The following is a 21498-nucleotide window of genomic DNA, read 5'->3' as shown; positions in this document are numbered from 1 at the left end:
TATTGAATTTTTTTCTAAATATGGACGTTAATTTTTTCCCCCATAAAGGTACATAAAATGTGTTCTCAGAAGCAAAGTACAGTATTTAATCGTATTAACATTAAGATGTTTAAATGAAACACCACTGACCGTACTGTACCTATCATTGAGTGAGCTGTAGCTCACGAAAGCTTATGCTCAAATAAATTGGTTAGTCTCTAAGGTGCCACAAGTACTCCTTTTCTTTATCACTGAAAGAGTTAATGTAAATTCTAAATATCTAATGTATTTTATAAGTACAGTTTTACTGAGTACTTTTAATATAAAATAACTTTTGTGAACTATCTGGCATGCAAAGTAGAAATAAATACTGCAGGCTATTACTTGATGTTTCTTCAAGAGAAATGTCATTGCTATATTATCATACATCTCTTATTTCTTGTCCAGCTCCTTTGTAAGCCTGAAGGTCTGCAAGCAAGCTTTCAGAATCCTGTAAAACTGCATTGATCTGATTCCATACCTCCCTTTCTCCATCTGTAGGCTGTGCATCTAAGAAACATAAAGAGCAAATACACAATGTCACATTAGAAATGAAATATGAATGTCAACATAATTCAGTTCCATTTATGGAGTTAACTCCAATTGGATCAGTCATAATTGATTCTGATTTTATTCTGGTCTGACTCCACTAACTTCAAAGAAGTTATTCCTTTACATCAAAGAAAGGAAGATCAGAATCAGGCTCTGATCAAAAGCTGATCCAAGTCAATTCCCATTGATTTTGGTGGGCTTTAGATCAGAACCAGTGGCTTTGCTCAATTTCCCCCCCCCCCTCAAGTCAATACACTCAAAATGTTCAAAATATTGAGAGAGAAGGTGGGTGAGGTACTCTCTGTTCTTGGACCAACTTCTGTTGGTGAGAGAGACAAGCTTTCAAGCTTACACCTGAACAATAGCTCTTCATGTGTAAGCTCGAGAACTTATCTCTCTCACCAACAGAAGTTGGTCCAATAAGAGATATACCCTCATCCAACTGGTCTCTCTACCATGCTGGGACTCACATGGCTACAACAACATTGCATAGAAAAAAGTTAGAGGCATTTTTCAGAAGTAAATAAATTAGAAACTAGGACAACCTAACTGTGCTTAGCTGAAAGTTTCCCTTCTTTGAGTAATAAGGTCCAAAAATCCATTACAATGGCTACTTCAGCCTCCTTGCAGCTTGAGAGTAGAACCAGACCTGTCAGTCCCTGGTAGCAGGAGACAGCCCCATCCATCAAATTCCCTCTAGTTAGGACAACTGTGACAGCCCAGATAATTCACTTCTATTTTCCTAAATTAATACAAGACTTTAATTAATTAAAACTGTATTACGTCAATGTTCAGTTGTAAACTTTTGAAAGAACCATAATATTTTGTTCAGAGTTACAAGCATTTCAGAGTTACGAACCACCTCCATTCTCAAGGTGTTCAAAACTCTGAGTTCTACTGTAAAAGTCTGAACACAGCCAAGAGAGCCAACTAGCACCCATTCTAGATACAACTGCCTTCAGTGACACATCAGGTGCTGATGTTTCAAGTGATGCTGGTGAAGTCTCGTTGCCTATATGCTCACTGGTTATCATTGAAAGTTTACTGCATCTCTCTTGGAGGAAATAAAATAGACATCACCAGCTTCAAGTGATGCTTGCCTAATATGAATTGCCAGCACTACCAACTGGTAAATCCTGTATTAGAGCCTCCAAAGCGGCCAGATTGGCTTTGCCTTTTACAGCCTCCACCAGCAAATTGTCATGGGGAAGGTGGAAAGCATAACTATTGTAACCTCTTGAGAAAAAAAATACTTCATCAGCCCCATTAGAGATAGACAGGGAGATGCAAGGATGTTGTTATTCAACCAACTAGTCATGAACAGGACAGTGGCAATCATTTACGCTATCTGTAAGAGCAGCCTCTTGAGGTACTCCTCAAAATGCCCGCCACGGGGTCCTAATGGCTCTGAAGCAGAAGGGACAATCCAGGCCATTTTCCTACTAACACTGGAGTCAGATGTTCTGGGGAAGAAATCATTGTGTCTCCTCCTTCTTTAGAGAGGGGAAAAAACCCAACTTGCCTTCAGTTTCCTCAGAGTCTAACATCCCTGATTCAAATGATGTTTCAGACCATGCAATTGCTGGAAGTGTAGCAACTGCCAAGTATGCATCAACGTTAGCTGTGCAAAAGCCACTGTAGGCAGCACCTTGCTTATCAGTCAAATATACAAAGGATTGTCTCTGTGGTGAAGCTGGTGCAAATACCTGGGATATCACTAAAATTATAGGACATGAGGACAATATAAAGCCAATCAATATATCCTGCTGTCCCAAAGAATTTGTGATGTGGAGCAAAGGCACTGAAGTTAATGAGGCTGGGGTAATGCAAGGTCTTGGGTGGCCTCTTCAGGGAGTTGAAAATGAAGCCAAATGCAAGTTAAAATGTTTCCTCTTGAAGCAGACCAATCTTGGCATGTCACTGGGTGAGGCATCATATCTGCCAAAAGCATCACACCTGTCTGGCTTTGACTGACCTGAACATTAAGAAAGCATGATGCCTTGAAGGCACTGCTTTGAGCCCATCTTGTCAACACTGCCCATTACTGCACAGCTGTAATGCATAGCTCATCACCCAGCACTAATAATACAGAAAAAAGCATAGAATGAAAGATACTGTATGTATGCTGTAGTCATGTCTTTAAGTTTAACGTCACAGTAACATTGAGTCCCCACCCTCATTTATCAAAAGCAATTATACAAAAGGTATTTTATGAGCTTGAATACCCCTCTCTCCCAGCATTACTTGTTACAGCAAATACTATACTTAAAAGGACTCCAAACACCATTAAATGCAATGATTTTTTTCCCAAAAAAAGTATTAGGGTAGAGCTGTTAACCTCTCTATGGTTAAGATTTAAACCAGCTTTCCTTATAAACTCGATTTTGAGTTTCCTACCTTCTAAATTAGTGAAAATGAAACCAGGTCACCAGAGATTTCATGAGTATGATCATGTGCAAGGAGAATTTATTTTGGATGTTTTCAGCAAAGGCATTTCATTGAGGTGTTTACAAAAAAGTAAGAGGCAGTGGTTTCACTTTTTCTGGTTCCAACTCCAAACGCAGCTTTCCCTTCTAAACTTGTTGGTCTTTCAAGGACGAATGCACCTTTCATGAGGTTTTTTTTTTTTGAAGGATGAAGGAACACGTAAGGGAGAAATTATTGCTACTTAAAAGCACTTTTATGTATGTTAAAGGAACTTGCATGTCTGTTTTTTCAGAGTCTAGGAAGTTCACAACACCCGCATGCTAACTTCTTGAACTTTAAATAGCCCTGGTACTTTCCTTGAGCAGAAGTACCCTGTCATAAATATAAAGGGAAGGGTAAACCCCTTTGAAATCCTTCCTGGCCAGGGGAAAGCTCCTCTCACCTGTAAAGGGTTAAGAAGCTAAAGGTAACCTCGCTGGCACCTGACCAAAATGACCAATGAGGAGACAAGATACTTTCAAAAGCTGGGAGGAGGGAGAGAAACAAAGGGTCTGTGTGTCTGTCTTTATGCTGCCTTTGCCGGGGATAGACCAGGAATGGAGTCTTAGAACTTTTAGTAAGTAATCTAGCTAGGTACATGTTAGACAGAAATAGTTATTCTATTCAGCACAGTTCTTTTCTCAGCCATTTAAAGAAATCATAATCTATCTTTTTTGTAACTTAAGGTTTTGCCTAGAGGGGTTCTCTATGTTTTGAATCTAATTACCTTGTAAGGTATCTACCATCCTGATTTTACAGAGGGGATTTCTTTATTTTTATTTACTTCTATTTTTATTAAAAGTCTTCTTGTAAGAAAACTGAATGCTTTTTCATTGTTCTCAAATCCAAGGGTTTGGGTCTGTGGTCACCTATGCAAATTGGTGAGGCTTTTTATCCAACATTTCCCAGGAAAGGGGGGGTGCAAGTGTTGGGAGGATTGTTCATTGTTCTTAGGATCCAAGGGTCTGGGTCTGTAGTCATCTAGGCAAATTGGTGAGGCTTTTTACCAAACCTTGCCCAGGAAGTGGGATGCAAGGTTTTGGGAAGTATTTTGGGGGGAAAGACGCGTCCAAACAGCTCTTCCCGAGTAACCAGTATTAGTTTGGTGGTGGTAGCGGCCAATCCAAGGACAAAGGGTGGAATATTTTGTACCTTGGGGAAGTTTTGACCTAAGCTGGTAAAGATAAGCTTAGGAGGTTTTTCATGCAGGTCCCCACATCTGTACCCTAGAGTTCAGAGTGGGGGAGGAACCTTGACATACCCAATAGGCCATTAAGGGAGTGTCAACCTCACAACACATATTACTTCCTGGATGTAATGCATTTGCAAAGGAACAGAACCTGGGATTCATGGGAGAACTGCATTCCCCAGTGTGAAGCTGCAAAAGTGGATGCCTAAGCAAAGGGCCTGGTCAAACCCATTCAGCATCCGCATGCTCTCAGGCCTTCACTCTGCAGATCTGAGGGGAATAGGAGGAGCATAAGTTCCAACTGTCTTAAGTTCTTAGAACATAATGTACTACAGATATCGACTACTTCTTCTAATCGTTGATGCCTCTATTCATGTATTAACAGGAAACTTGATTCTCCATCCAGAAGTTGCAAATGCTTCGAGCAATGGCGCTGACAATATCTGACCACAGTCAAGTTGGTAGCTAGCCCGAAGAGGGGATCCTTGGAAGCTTTATGACTATTTCTGCAAATTGTAATTAGCTGACAATCTGACTAACTGAGACCCAATAACTTTTCTAACTGAATTGAACTGAAGCTCCACTGTTTTTTTGCTCGGAAATCACTGGGATATGAATAAAAAGTATCTTGGATGATAGCATACCAGTCGGGGTGTTTAAAATAAAATTAAAAAAAAAAGAAAGGAGTTCAGGAAGGTCAACATTTTCAGACCCTTGTGTCTCAAATTAGGCACATAAATTCCCATTTAGGCAGCTAGTCAGCCAGCTTGATTTTCAAACATGCTAAACACCCACAACTATAATTGGCCAGGAAGAAGAAGAAGAAAAAGGCTGCTTACTTAGGTGCCTAAATACAGACCTAAGACCATCTACTTCGAAAGTGTTGATCTTAGGTTTAGCATCTCTTGGGAATAAAATGGTTATTTGTACTAACAGTCCCAAATGCTCTCCTCTGTTGTTCCAAAGTTAATCATAATTTTTGAAAGTCACCTGAATAGAATCAGAACAAATATTGGCTAATAGTTCAAAAATGGAATGTCAAGTTCTGTAGGGCACTCTTTAACTTACCATTTGGAACTGAACGTTTTGGAAGAGCCCCTGCTTTTAGAAACTGAAAAGTATTTTAAGGGCAGGGGGAGAGAAGAGAAGCAGTATATGGAAGAGAAGACCTGCTCAAGAAAAAACTTCCAAAATAACTTGTGAAGCTGCTACAAAACAGAACTCCTTCAAAGTTCAAAACTGACTGTTTTTGTTGCTTTAAGAAAACTCCAAAGTATTCCCTAAGAATTCCCAGAAAGATATTTTGTTCAGCTTTCTTTGTACCCCCTGAAGAAGGGCCTCCACGGGCAGCAATAAACTCTAGCAGTAAATCCTTTATGAGAAAGAGAAAATTCAGAGCCTGCTGAGAATAGCCTCAGGTACTCAGGATTCAGTCTATTAGCCATTAATTTAAACATGGTCAGACCCAAACAGTACAGTGCCCCTTGAATTAACAAAATGCACATCATGAAATTCACCATAAGTGATAATAAAAGTTTTCATTAGTTGTGATACTTAAGATTCACATGACCAATTGGAAGTTAAGATTCTGGTTCTGTATCATTTACCTATTAACTCAAAATTTGATGGGGTAAGGGGAAGAAGTATAGGAGGTGTCTAATCAATTCAAGTCCAAATCTGTTTGAATGAGAATGCCCACATCACCAATGCCTCGTGCTTCAAGAAGAATGCTCATTTGTTTTATTGCTGGAAGTAAAGAAAGATTATACCTGTAGTCCTTTATCAAAGTGATATGGCTTATGTTTATTTGGTCTGCATCCTACTCTTACAGAAGGGCTTTTGAAATTACTTTTTCCCCCCACTCTCAGGAGATAAGACTTGCTTCCTGAAGTGAATATCATTTGCTGGAGAGACTGTCTTGGGCACTGCTATTTGGTTTCAAGTCTGGAGTGAAAGATGATGATGGAAGCTGCTGAATCTACTCAGCTATTATATTGAGATATGTGCTGCAATTCACAGCTTTAATTTTTGCCTGTCTAGTTTTTTTAAAAAAATTTGTCTAGGTTCTTATGGCACTGATCACCACAGTACCTGCCCAACTCAGGAAAACTACTCCTGTGTATGCAGAACTCCCTTTGCTTGCAAGACAATATTACAGAGAAGTATTACCTCCTTAGCTCCTACTTCCAGCTCCAGTTTAGAAGTATACTTCCTTGTCAAGAAAAATTAAACTGATCACATAGTTGGTTACATGAAAAAAAATTATTAGAGTGGTAAAGGATTTTTCTGTACCTGAAATCCCTAAGCAGATGAAATGTAAGAAAATGGAGCTGGTCAACATTTTTGACATTGATGAAATTTCAAAATTTGGATAAAGAAAAAGTTGAGAGGATTTCCATCCTTCTCACCTATTTTTCAGCCAACAGTAGAGCTAGTCAAAATTTTACAAATTTTGAATTAAAAAGGTGTGGGTGTGTGTGTGTGGGGGGGTGTGTGTGGGGGGGTGTGTGTGAGAGAGAGAGAGAATGAATTTTCACACAAATATTCAAGAATCCCCAGCTCATTTTTTTTCCCAAATAGCCCTAGTAAGAAAGTCAAGAATTTTATGTCAAAAGAGTTCGAAACACTTAGGACAAAAAGATGAAAAGAGCAGGCTGGTGATAGATGTTTGAGACAATAGTGAGATCCTTCAACTGATGAAAAGAAAGAGCAGTTGGAAGTAGACTGGAGTCTTATGTATTGTTAATTGAAAATTACATAGTAGGATTTTTCAAATCCTAAAGTGAAGATGTCCTACTATTAATCTGTATCAAATTATAGAATTACTGGTCAACCCAGAAACAGCAGCTATGGAGAATCAGCATTTAACAAACATGTAACATGCTACTTTGCTGGGAGAAGATAGCTGGCTGTAGGGATGAGCTGCACTACCTCAAAAATATTGGTTTGCCAAAGAAAGCAGTAGGGATTGCAATAGAGTGTGACATTTTGTATCCATGACATGAAGTGATATGTCATCTCACATACCCCCCACTTTTCAGCTGATATATCCCGAGGGCTAGTGAAGAATTGCAAGATAATTTACAAAGATATATATTTCTGAGTTGATGCAGAGATTACATTTTGAGAGTACAGTGTCCTGTTAAGTTACAAAATGCAGTAAACAGAATTTGCTGTCCCCAAATACCGTTTTTTAAAAACGGTAACATTCTCCAGACTGCTTTCCCAAATCACAGTGCTGTATGTTTGTCTGCACATTAACTTCACACCCAAGGAAGCTATTGAAGAGCAGTTATTCTGTGCAATGGCTGAAACATTTTTTGCCTCAGTTGGACTTCATTTTAATAATTGTAGGAAAACAGAACCCAAAGAAGGAATGCACTGAGCTAAAACACTGCCCCTTTTAACCAGAAGCATCACTTTGTAGAGATCTAGCTGCCCTGGCACACAGGTGATATGTGCCTGGAATAAAACCCTGTAAATGCATACATGCAGATTATCATTCTTCTACATTTATCCAAGATTCATCCATGAATCTGGTAAAAAAAAAAAAAGTTTAAGAAAGCGGATAGCTAATTTGACCCATTTTATACGTTGTATTTGATACTGAATGAACTGAGATAACCAATACTGATTTGATTTAAAATACAGTATAATCAAATATATGCTGAACAAGAAAAGGAATCTTTGCAGCCTTGAGAAAATTAACATAAGTAACCAACTTGTCCTTATTTACCTAGATATATGTGCATATTTTCTGAAACCTATTTGTACTTCTGGTTATCAACAAAAATCTTAACCAACGGAGTTAATGTTCAAATGCACATCCCACTTAACACAACGGCTTAAAAATAATCAAGGAAATCATCAGTTAAGCAAATAGTCATATCAAACCAGCCTTAATTCCCAGGTCTTACCACACAAACACACAATTTGCTGCACAACAAACTCCACAGCTATACCACAAACTCTTTCAATTATAACAGCCACTCAGAATGCAAACACTCTATGATTAGAGAGCACTCATACAAAACATGAACTCAGACCTGGGCCAGATTAAGATATTTTGTTAGTAGAAATACCTGTAACAACATGTTACATCCATAACGTATGAATTTGGAATGTCTGCACTGAGGCACTGGCATATCAAGAGCTCTCCATGTGCTGCTTTGTAGATACTCTAGGAAGCCCTTCATTTACTGATGACTTAGCACAGGACACCCTCTTCCCTGTCCACATGCTTCTTGCTCACCTACATCCTTACACAGTCTCAGCTCAACCATTTGTCCTCAACCCATATCTTGATTCTCACACACACAACCCAGACTTCAGCCCGTTTTCTAACAACATAATTGGGAGTGGCAGTGTGTTTAGTATAAGATCATTTAACCTCCAGCCATGTTCCAGAGGCGCTCCCCTCCCACCCACCTTTGTAGGGTGCAGCTAACATGCTCAGGTGTGTCACATTGGGACTCCTCTTCAGCAAGCCATGGGAAGTTCAACAGAGGGAAGAGTACCCTCAGGACCTGAGCTATTAAGCTCTGCTCCTCAGGTATATTCATTTGCAAGTCTCCTTCTCTATCTGATCTTTTACACCATCTAATAGTGAGCAGAGAAGGAAGAGATTCTTACAAAGACAGTGTGCACCACAGGCCATCACCTAAACTCTAGAGGCAATTTTTTTCTTCGGGTCCACTTGTAGTTTGCCAGAAAGGGGCTTCAGTCTTTTGGAACCAAGCAGATGTGTCAGGTGCAGACATTCATTGGTGGAAGCGATCACATTTGCCGGGGGCCCAGAATGGGTGGGCCAGGGAGCTAGAGAAAGGCTAGAGTGGTGGTTGGCTTGAGTCTGTTTACAGGCAGGACTACTCAGCCAAACCAAAAGATGCCACATCATTTTAAAGCAGACAGGGGACAAATTAAGCAGCACAGCTGGGGAGCAGCCGTATCAAGTAATACTGCATGTATGTCATTCTACTTTCATCATGCCACAGCTCAGTCTACATCCCCATGATCAGGCTAGTGAATTCGGAGGAGTGGAGATAGGAAGCAGGGAGACAGGCCAAGCAGCAAAGCCAGGAAGAAAGTCCCTGAAAACAGAAGTAATCCTACAGTGGGATAGTTCCATCTGCTTCTTTTGGTGGAAATAACGCTTCTTATGATTAATAACTTTCTTTAATTTGTTTGTATTTTAAAATTTCAGTGGTGGCCCGTGCCTGAGAAAAGACACTGGTGTAGAACGTATGTGAACTCTGCAGTTTGTAGTGACTGTGATTGTGTAGCTATAGTTAACAAGAAATATCAGACATACTTAGGGCTAAAATTTCATAGATGGTTGATTTAAAAAAATCTGTTTTCTCTACAGAAGTTGGCAAGTATTTTATCCAGAAAATGTTCCATAAAATTTACTTCTCCCCTGAACAATAGTGGTGTTAAATTTTGAGACTGAATTCAATAATTAATATGTGAAACACAGCAAATTTAGTCGTGCTTTAAGTGAAAAGCTCAACACTACCTTAACGATGGACTCCTCCATATTTGACAGCATTAATACATCAAGGGTCCAAATGCATTGGAGAGTGCCATTTGCACTCCATTATAGAATGTATGGGGTAGGATTTGGCTTTTAGCATGAATGTATGTTACCACTTTGAAAGCATCCTGATTTGTCATACATTTCCTGTATCCTTGTCTGCATTGCCAAGAAAAGGAGGCTGAGGGTAAGATAATTGAGACAGTGGTAACACCCAAGCTCCATTGGTATCTATTCTCTGCCAGCATCCCTGAAGTCATCATAAATCAGCTGTCGGATATCTAGATATGGCACTGAAATAGTTCTGCCGGTACTCATTGTTTACACAAAACCAATGAGAAGTTGGGGGAGGGGGGGGAAGGCCACTCCAATTTTTTGAAGCCTTTGGTACTGCTTATCACACTATGCAGATGACATGTATACAAGATCTTGCAGAAGCAAATGGGACAACATGCTACTGGTTTCATTCAGTCTTATCAAACAGGTCCCAGGGGATCATGATTGGCCTTTATTCCTGGGCACCAAGGCACTAGCACAGGGAGTATTGCAAGGCTCAATATGCACTCAATTTCTCCAAGCTCTGTTATGCAAATATTGAAGACCCCAGAACCTCTGATGCTGGTGACATTCCGCTGTCTATTTCCTTCTCTGAGGAGGCAGGCCGTGCCATCACCAACATGTCCCAGTGCCTAGAGAGGTCAGCAGGTGGATGAAGAGCAACTGGCTTGAGCCAGGTAAGAAATAATGGTGTCAGGAAGGGAGAAATGCATTGAGGAATCTGGCAATATTACCAGTTATTGGAGGTCCTCAAACCATAGACTATCAAGATAATACAAAGCCTTGGAATCAGGGAAAAACACTGTCATGCCAGAAATTCCAATCTGGGGACAATACAATCAAAGGCAGTTGTCCCAAACAAAACTAATATTGACTAAGAGGGCAGTAAATCAGACATGTCATTACAGTACGTTAAGCGTACTAAGACCTTTCTGGACTTAGATGATTACCTAAGCTTGAGGAATACAGAGCTGGTTTGGGTTTATGATTTCAGTTGACACATTTAGAGTAACAAAGATCTAATGTTTATTAGCCCTTCCCTACTGGTTCTCATCATAATCTCTAAAGCAGTAGAACATGGTCAGATTCATTAAAGTCTCAGCACTTTTAAAGTTACATACCAGATATGTTGGACAACACTCGAGGTGAAAATTGTTTTTGTTGTTTAATTGCTACATAACAATCTCACTTTAAGAACTATAAATCTAAAACCAAGACTACACATACACTGTATGCATCCCCTATCTCCAAACCATCCTGACACATCGCTTGGCTATTGTGCACCTGTGATAAACAGGAAGGTCTGTGACACAAAGCCTGTGTGTTTCACACAATGAAGTGTAGAAAGAGTTCTGAGAGATAGTCCTAAAATAAATGTGTTAACTTCATAAAAAGTTGAAAGATGATTGAACTCAACTGTTTTCCGATGTAAAACTATATTCTGAGAAGAACAGCTATAATATATATTATATCTTAATAAAATGTAAAGATACAATTGAAAACTTGCCCCTATATAAATAATGAGGAGTGATGGGGGCACAGAGGCTATAAAAGAGGGTGGGTGGGTTTGTGGGGGGTGTGTGAGAGAGAGAGAGACAGTTCTATTTTTTCCTGTTTCTATTGTTTGCTTTTTAGGCAAAATTAATTTTCTGAGTGAAAATTATCTTATTATTGAAATACAGTGAAGACAGTCTTAATCATGCAAGGGACCAACAACAACTGGTTGCAGAACAGAGGTGGTCTCTTAATGAGCATGGAACAGAACTGTGCTCAATATAGCCCCAGTGTTCCACCACTTATGCATGTGTTTACCACTACGTGAGTAGTCCCATAGAACTGACTGCATTACTCAGACTTAAAAATGAGCAAAGTGCTTGCAGGATCAGGGCATACATTTGGGAATTCTTTAGGGTGGTCTCTAAAGCGAGGAGGTTCCCATGAAGGGCAGTATCTTGTTTCACTGTGTATCAAAATAAACTGGGCCACTTCCCAAGTCCAGAAGTATGGTGGATGAGTTCCCGGTAACTTTACAATATGCTCACCCCCTCAGAGAAAATTCAACAATGCAAAAAAAGTAAGTTGGGGGAGGATATTGGTTAGTGTGTATTTTAGAAAAGCCTTCTGAAGTGTCAGCTTTGGTGGCATTTTAATTGACTTAAACCTAAAACTAGAAACCTTAAGAATACAGGAAGTTAGAAAACAAGTCCAGCAAGAATTCAAGTACATTCTTATGCATGCACATTAGTTTAAGAGCCTCTTTTTTATGCTATAATGGGGTAAATGTAAAGTACATTCAAGCATGCAGCTAAGGGAATCTTCTGATGTATTTATTTTATACATTTTAGACTTGACCCAATTCAATCATGTAGTACCTTTAAAAGTAATAACAAAACCACAGAATTATTAACCTTTCACTCAGCAGTGTCAACTAATTTAAATTTGTAGGCACTTTTGCTCCTCCATAGTTGCGAGTGGCAGACAAGTGTATGCATGTGCCTATAATAATAATTACTAGTCGCTGTCCTTGGGGAGTGGGTGTTCTCTGCATTACCCCACTTCATTTCTTGTTGGCAACATACTTCAGGAAAATCCAATTCCAGTGCCAAGATTTTAAAAATAGGTATTTTTTCCTTCAAGGCCTCCTACAGCCAGACCACCTGTCTTCTGCCAAGTCTGCAGTTCTGGCAGAAATATCGTTTTTTCCAATCCATGACATGATGGTACAGATTGAACAGTGCATCCCCAAGGCAGTGAAATGCCCCTATAAAAGCATAGAGGCAGGTGTAGAGCTCAATTAGAATACTCTAAAGTTTGATAGACCGGATTACAAAGGTTTGGGACAAAGGTTTGACACCCCAATTTTACAATAAAAAGTATTTACATTAATTGGACAAGAGAGAGGATGCAAGGCTTACAAACTCAAATTTCTACTTGCGCTATTTATTTGTTTATTTATTGGAACTAACAGATTAAACTCTACAAGTAGTACCAGCATGATTCTTCATAACTTAGTAAATTAAGATCTGGGAGGGGAAATTGTTGTATGTCCAAATAACACTATTTCCAAGCTGTAGCCTCAATTCAGGAAAGCATACTCAAGTGGTTTCTTGAACAGGCACTGATTTAAGAACATGTTGACCTGAGTGTGTAAATAATGCCATTGTTTTTCTGTTAAGAATTAAAAATAAATGACTAGATTTTTTTTTAAGTGGATCTAATCTTTTAAAAGTATGACTTTAGAAAACAGGTGGATATCAAATTCTTCAAGCAGAGTATTTTAGGACAAGTACAAATTTGGACTCATACTGAAATTGTCCTTGTCATTCTTCCAAAAGAACTTGATAGAAGTCTGTAATTAATTATTTCTGCCAGAACCATTGTTTAATAAAGGTATTTAAATACTCTAAGAAAAAAAGCCATGCCAACATGCATTGGTATAATTTAAAAAGGCATTTAACATAAGTAGCAGAATTAAGATTCAATCTATGTTTAAAAAGGTGATGGCGAGTTTTCAAGAGAATGTCTAGAATACATGCAGGAGAACTAACCAGTAAAAAATGAATTATCTTGCATCAAGGTACAGATGTGGTGAGAAAATTAGCATGTAACATTACATTTTGCAAGCTGACGGATGTGTGACAAAGAGATGCAATAAAGCCTATATACAGACCACATTTTCATTTTTAGGAGTTATAAAAATAACCCAGTTTATTCAGTATTGAACAACGCAAAGAAAAGTGCCATCTGAACAATTTATGTTGTAGTTATTGATATATTTGGTACTTATTTTAAAAAAAAACACCTTTTATATGACGAAGTAACAAAATAAAATATTGGTGGTTTTATTTTAAAAAAACCACCACCACATGATCCTTAAAAAAAGTTTAAGGCAATCAAAGCCTTTCATCAGAAACATTAGTATTTGTGTGTTTACTTTTAGGATAGATACGATGTGTACTGAAACCAAGTCAGGACGAGACTTTACTCTTACCTTTATCCTTTTTCCCAACAAGATTTTAGCCATTTTACAGTAAAATGTTTTACAAGTATTTATCGCAATTCAATATTAAACAGAAGCATACATGAATTTGTTTACAAATCTCTTTTGAAATATTGTATGATGCACAAATCCATATACTATTAGGAAAAAATTATTAGGAATAAAGGCGGCAAGCCAGGCAAGAAGTTTTGCTCACTTTCAAAGTCAAGGAAAAAATTTGCCCCTTGATCAAGTTCTGTGCAAGTGAGTACTTTTAAAAAGCTTTCACATGTGGTTACTGAAAAACAGAAAAGGAAGAGAACAGGCATCCTGAGTGAATGAACGACCTTAGACATAGATTTGGATATTCTGATTCTGCTAGAAACTTGCCACTATATTTGATCATTAAAAAGTTCTCTCTACTAGCTTTTAAGTCATGGAAAAGATTCTCTCATTGTATTGTAATTTTTTGAACTTACTTTCAAAATCCAGGAAAAAATGTGGATAGTTTTCAATTTCCCTGGTAAGGACCTTAAGAAGATTACCCATCCCAGCAAACCTAGTGAATGCAACAAAATCATAAAATAATTATACTGCATATGCAAAATTAGAAAGTTAAAACTAAGGGCTTGACACAGTCTGCAACATCTATTAAATTTCATGGTAAGTTCTGGACCTTACAGAAAATGTTTATTATTAATTGTGTGGTATTTATTTACATACCAATGCGGAAAGAGTGAGGCCTTGTCTATACTTGGAAATACCTCTGATCGAGAAACAGACGGTCAGCAGTCAGGGTACATGCATTTGTACTGACCCTTACATTTAGGCGAAGATACGTCGGAGTTACTTCACTTTGCAGAACTGACAAACCCTGAATGGTTGTGAATCCTCCCAATTGCTGAATCAGGAATATTCCAAAGAAAAACAAGGTCTCAGTCCTGGATTTGTATTTAAAAATAGAAACCCAAGAAGTCATCTATTGAAAAAAAACAAAACACAAAAAACCCACCATCCATTAATCTAAGGAACAGAACCAAAAAGTTACAGTTCTCTGTGTTTCTAAATAGCATCATCATCATAAGCACTACTACAAAAACTGTTGAACTTTACCCCTTCATTATAGTATAATTATTTTTTTTTAAATGGATAACCCCTTAAACCTCATATGCATTGTTAGCGACTTAAACACCCAGGCCCCATCTTAATGAAAAAAACTCCCACTGTCAGAGAAAAATTGACAGAAATTCCTGAAAAAGTGGAGTGTCTCATTGACAGAGATGAAAGAGGACCTCTGTATGGCCTTGTCTTTGCTGGAAAGTTTTACCAATTATACCAGTATAATCTTTCTATATGGAGACTCTTATTCTGGCAGAGTATAAAAAGACTTTTTTCAGGTTAGTTTAACCCCACTTCCCGAGAGAGAGAGAGAGAGAGAGAGAGAGAGAGACAAGCTAAACTGAAAAAGGGTTATAATAGGAGAGAAAAAGTGTTAAACTAAGTTAATATGAAAAACTTCCATGTTTAGACAAAGCCCATAGCAATCTAGGACCGCAATATTTCCCCTTTACCTTCATCTACACAATTACCTTTTTGAGAAGTACTATATTATAAGATAAGTGAGGCACTACATTAATGACAATTTTAGCATGGCATATATGTTTGTCAAACCCTATCATCCATAGATCTTCGGACTGGCACCTGATAGTCATCTGTTTTTTAAGTTTAATCTCTCTCTCTCCCCCTCCTCCTTTCTTCATTTAAAGGAGTATTAGACCACACACAAGACTCTGACTTACTAAGCACACATACAATGTTCATATACCCAATTTGAGGAGTGAGGTTTTTTCCAATGGTCCTATAAACCTTGGGAATGAAAGGTGACATGACACCTGCCTGTTACACATTTAAAGGATGTTTTTCCATGACAAGGAAGAACAGGAATAGCCTTGTAGTGGAATGTTTCTAGGATTTTAAAGCAGCCCTGTTTATTTCATAAAGTGTTATAAATGAAATTAACAGCCAATGATATATGATCTCACTTCATCTAGGAAGCCATATCAGGCTTTAAACGGTTGTATATTTTTCATGGAATTCAACTATCCAGAAGTTTCCTTTCCAGAACACCTCTAACGAGCAGACTGTCAAGCCCTTTACAATTAGCAACATTTTGCATTCAAAATATTAAAACGTGAACATCAGTTTTTTCAGAAAGTTATACCAGCTCATATGTAAAAACAAAGATTTATTTTTAAACTTTCAAAGCAAGGTCTGTATTATAACTACTGAGTTTAACTTTCCAATTTGATTATAAAAATGAACAAAATGCAAACGGAACCAAAATTAGTTTATACAGTACTAAATCATGTATTTCTTTAGTAATTTAACATTTCATCCCAACAATGGTAATACATTGCTACCAGAATCATGCAGAAGAAACAATATGCAGATCGCAATTTCCTTTTCATAATCATGGAAGAAGCAATACACTGTTATTGAACCTTTGCTTTAAGAAAACAGTTAACATGACCCAGTTAGTCTCACTTTGGATTCCTCACTTCCAACTCCTTTTAAATTTTGTCTTACCTCACTGTTCAGACAGCATCTGATGAAGCAATTTCTTCTAGTTCCAAAGTCAGCACTACATCCAAAGACTGGCTTGGTTGATAGCATGCTAGAAACAGCAAGAAAGCAGTTCCCTTTCCAAAAAACAAACACGCTAGTCTGAGACTAAAACTCTTATTTCTCACCCTAGATATTTTATGAATACACCGTAGTGCAGCACTCCAGGGCTAAGGAAAAAAATTCTAAATACATTTCATGCAAGTAAATTTTCCTGGACTTAAGTTACATATACCTGAACTTCCATTTTAATGTATCTTCCTTCCCCCATTTGGAATAGTCAGGTAATTAAATTATTTTGACCTCAAGTTTCATTTGCTCCCCGTCATAAAGAAGAATCGTTTAACAAATAGTGATTTCATAGTGATCACTGCTGATGGTCATGCTACCACTTCTGATGTTCTAGAAGGTGAAACTTCAACATCCTCTACCACTGGTGTCTAAAGCTACATAAACAAAAACATGAAAACTCCTATATCAAGAAGATTTGGTGACGCTGATTACTCAATGTTGCTCCTTGTTTTGTAGTACTAAAATCAAAAGGACAATAAAAACCGAAGAGATATGGGATTGAACAAAATCTTGTCCCAAATTATTGAACTTACAGACTAGAATACAATGTTCAACATCCTCTTAACGGTTTCTGTTCATGGATTAAATGGAAAATTCAACTTCAACTATTTTAAAAAAAAGTTAAACATCCTATTTCCCAGTCTTCACATTGGGCCCATTCTTTCCTTCTACATAGCACTCCACTTCTTCCACTATGAGAACAGTAAACCAGATGGAGTTAGTAGATTTGTTTGGCAGCAGTCTTTAGACTCAGACAAGTACTTTATGTGCATACACACCACAGTAGCTCAACATAAATGGAAGCTTTTAAAGAACTAAATTCCACCTACAATCATCCTCACAAACTAAACATAATCACAAGTTCTCACAAAAAGCAAAAGATTAAAAACAAGTTGGGAGTCTCTATATACCAAGTTAGTTAGTTTGGAGCTATGAGAAACCAAAACACACTTTAGGATAGTGTTGAAAAAGTGAGATTACCTTATCTTTGAATACTCATAATTCCCAAAAACTCTATGTAAGATTTGCTTTAGACTTTGCAGGGGGGGGGGGGGGGGGGGGGAAGAGAACCTATGTTGAGCTAAGATCATATACATGAAATTTCAGGCAGACTGGTTTAATTCTGGAAATGTTGGGAGAGACCTCTAACGTAGTCACCTTCATCCTTCTAGAGAAACTAGCATCTATCCATTTATCCATCCTGGTATCCCAATCTGAAACAAATGTAGCTCTTCCTAATTACAAAGGAAAAAATCCCAAATCCCAAAAATCCCATAAATCTCAGGAATAAGAAACATTGTGTATCTGTTGGAAACACTCACAAAGCCTGTCAAGCCAATAAGTTATTGAAGTTCGATTTGGATTTTAGGCACAGTCTTCTTAGCATATGCGCAGTGTGCCTCAGATGGCACGTGACCAGGCAGAGTGTGAGACTATCACACCAGAAGGGATGAAATCACGCTAGGGCAGGGGTGGGCAAACTACGGTCAGGGGGCCGCATCACATCCCGTCCGCATCGCATGTTTTAATCTGACCCTTGAGCTCCCGCTGGGTAGCGGGGTATGGGACGTGCCCTGCTCTGGCGCTCTAGCCAGGGAGCGGGGTCGGGGGCGTGCCCCACTCTGCGCGTGCCGTGGCTCTGCGCGGCTTCTGGAAGCAGTGGCATGTCCCCCCTCCAGCTCCTACATGTAGGGGCAGCCAGGGGGCTTTGCACACTGTCTCTGCCCCAAGCGCCGCCCCCGCAGCTCCCACTGGCTGGGAACTGAGGCCAATGGCAGCTGGGGTGGGGGGAGGGGAGACACCTGCAGATGGGGCAGCACACAGCCACCTGGCCATGCCTCCACAGAGGAGCTGGAGGGGGGGGACACACCACTGCTTCCAGGAGTTGTTTGAGGTAAGTGCTGTCCGGAGCCTGCACCTCTGACCCCCTCCCATGCCCCAACCGCCTGCCCCAGCCCTGATCCCACTCCCACCCCGTCGGTCCCAGCCCAGAGCACCCTTCTGCACCCCCAACCCCTCATATCCAGCCCCATCCCAGAGCCCGCACCCGCAGCCTGAACCCTCACCCCCTCCCACACCCCAGCCCCCAATTTTGTGAGCATTCCTGGCCCGCCATACAATTTCCATACCCAGATGTGGTCCTCGGGCCAAAAAGTTTGCCCACTGCTGTGCTAGGGACAGCTAACTATAAGCAAGGTTCCTAAGCAAGGTTCTACCACAGTTTTCAGGGATATGAATAGAAAGGTTTTGAACAAGGAGGTGAGGGGGAAGGGTGTTTCAGAAAAGAAAAAATGCAGGACTCCCCCCCCGGGTGCCTGCCTTTAGTTTTTGACTCAAAGTCACTCAAAAAATTTATGTGCATATAATATTTGACTACAGTATGTTAAAAATGCCTGTAACTCTCTGAGCTACATTAAACTACAATTTTCAACATTGTTTCCACCAGTCGAAACATTCTAATATAGGAAAGGCCTATTCAGGATCCTTACTGGGGCAGGGGAAGCTATGAGTGTTGCTAGCATAGGGTCAACAGCAGTGTTAACAGTTAATAAATACAACATGTTAATACATCTCATATTTCACAATTGTTCTAGCTCAAACCTCAGACAAATACATTTGTGTGGAGAGCTGACTGCTCTACCATATTTCAGGGTATAAAATGCAGAATTTCTACAAAATAACTTCCACTGGAAAATCTCAAATGCAGTATTTTAAGCTTTATCATGAATGAACATGTAGAAGTGAAACCAGTTTGCTTGTAAACTTTAATCTGATAAAGAATCTTTTGTAGTAATGGTGAACTCTACAAAATAGCAGCTAATTACTTCAGCTCGGGGGTGTGACTATAACTTGTCTCCTCGATCACACAGAGTAGATACTCAAGTGAAAAGCTGATAGACTAGCAAATCATGTATAATCATTAGTTTAGTTTTAGAAGGGCACAATGTTCCATTTCACTAACCTGGAAAGTATTTGCTCTCTAGTACTGTGGACTCAGTTTAAAAGATGAGCTCCAGCTCAACATACACATGATTAAAATGTGTGTACTGTAATACTCCTAAATGGGGTTCCAAATTCTGTTTAGAGTCCAAACCACTTAAAATTCTAGAAATAACTTACTTTTCAGTGGTATACTTTAAATCAATGAAGTGCTGACATCAGAATGTCAGCTATATATTTATGCTTTCTTCAGCTCTCCAAACAGTTCAAATTTAGTTATGAATTTACACAAGCATATAAGAAAAATATCTTTTCTATTTCATTTACATAATTTCAGGACAGTTATCAAATCCCAATTTATTCCTTAAGTGCTCCATTTTGAAGCTCTAGACAAAAAAAACAATCAAAACAAAAAACAATAAAACCAGAGAGGTCATAATAAAAAGCAGTGAGGGTTGAGGAGGTTATGTTGTTATGCCCGTTTATAAGCGCATATCTGGGATCAGACCTGAAGAAGATCTCTGTGTAGCTTGAAAGCTTGTCTCTTTCACGAACAGAAGGTGATCCAATAAAAGATATTACTTCACTCACCTTGTCTCTCTACATTCATTGAAATCGATGGAGTGGGGGGGGGGGGGGGAGAGGAGGACACTTACTGCCTCAGGCCTTGCATGCATGGGGGAAAATGACCAGAATAGCTAAATTATACAGGAATATTTACTTCTAAATAGTCAAACTACAGGAATAGTTAAATCTTTGCAGGACTGGGGGTCTTTGGGAGAGCGTCCAGTCTTGAGAATTTGCTCTCACATGTATGGCTGCCTTCAGGGCACGATGTAAAATTTACTTTGTTTTCATTGTTTTAAAATAAAATTTGTTTCTAATTTTATAAATTAATATATCAGAAGCAAAATATACCAATGTGCTACAAGTAATAATGAAGGAAAAATGTGATCATTACATCACCTGCCCTAAAAAAATTAGGTGGGAAAACTTTCCCTCCCAGCTCTAGTTTCAGTTTAGTTGAAAGTTTAACGATTACTGGGAAGGGGGAGGGGCAGGTGGCAAAGGAGAACAATAGAAAGATTTAAAAAAAAAAAAATCTACAAACTCTGTGCCTTAATACTAGATTGTGGAAGGATGTTCTCAAACTCTTACCAACCTCTTTGTATAACTCACCAACATCTATTCTGCCTCATGTAAGAAAGAATGGGCGGGAGGGAAATCAGATTTTCACAGTTTACTGAAAGTGATGTCTATTCTGGTGCACAACCAGATAGTGTTCGCCTGAGCTTCATCACCCACACACCAGTCAGTCAAGAAGCCCAGTAAACAAGCCAATGAGCACATTCAAGGGAAGCCAAGCTCAAGGAACTCAGAGACCACACAAAATCATATTTTGATAATCAGCAATTATTCATATATTCACAGAGTTTAAGGCCAGAAAGAACTATCAGATCATCTAGCCTGACCTCCTGTATAACACAGTTCATATAATTTCACCCAGTTATCCTGCATTAAGTCCAATAACTTATGTTTGGCTAAAGCATATCTTCCAGAAAAGCATTCAGTCTTGATTTGAAGATGTCAAGAGATGGAGAATCCATTACTTTATGTTTATAGTTTGTTCCGATGGTTAAACACTCACTATTACATTTTCTGCACAGATTTCCCATTTGAATTTTTCTGCTTTAACTTTCAGCCATTGGTTCTTGGTATAGCCTTTCTGTAACAGAGTAAATATCACTTTAGTACCTGATATTTTGTCCTCATTAAGGTACTTATAATTGTAATCAAGACGCCTCTCAATCTTTCTGATAAGCTAAACAGAGAAATTTAAGTCTCTCACTGCAAGGCATTTTTTCTCATCTTTGAATCATTTCCATGGGTCTTTCCTGCACCATCTCCAAATCTTTCAAAACCCTTTTAAAAATGATGACAGAACCAGACTGAGCTTTCCAGTATTGTCTCACCAATGCTATAAACACAGGTAAAATCGCCTCCCCTACTCCTACTCCCTAGAGTCACTGCTTTCCAGTATATTCCCCCCCCCCCCCATTGGAATGGCCT

General features: G+C 38.9%; 1 protein-coding gene across 10 annotated transcripts in view; it reads right to left on the bottom strand.

Moving 5' to 3' along the window:
- CYRIA (CYFIP related Rac1 interactor A) overlaps positions 1–21498 on the bottom strand; it is a 74454-nt gene that overhangs the window by 13603 nt on the left and 39353 nt on the right. For 2 of the 10 annotated variants that reach the window (XM_037894034.2, XM_037894035.2), the window contains 2 exons: positions 14274–14353; positions 407–528 (listed from right to left, as the gene is read on the bottom strand). The exons of 1 other annotated variant lie outside the window; for it this stretch is intronic. In XM_037894034.2, the coding sequence (XP_037749962.1) occupies positions 407–528; positions 14274–14343 (192 nt within the window). In that variant the 5' untranslated portion in view covers positions 14344–14353. Of the gene's footprint in view, positions 1–363; positions 529–1120; positions 1308–14011; positions 14093–14273; positions 14354–14617; positions 14774–16380; positions 16494–21498 lie in introns of those variants that run through there. 7 more of the 10 variants (XM_043542242.1, XM_043542240.1, XM_043542244.1 and 4 more) reach the window with 7 other exon arrangements.

This window comes from Chelonia mydas, chromosome 3 (genome assembly GCF_015237465.2).
Source record: "Chelonia mydas isolate rCheMyd1 chromosome 3, rCheMyd1.pri.v2, whole genome shotgun sequence".
NCBI classification, from domain to species: Eukaryota; Metazoa; Chordata; order Testudines; family Cheloniidae; genus Chelonia; species Chelonia mydas.
Note: the sequence above shows the minus strand (reverse complement) of the source record. Positions and strands in the feature narration are given on the sequence as shown.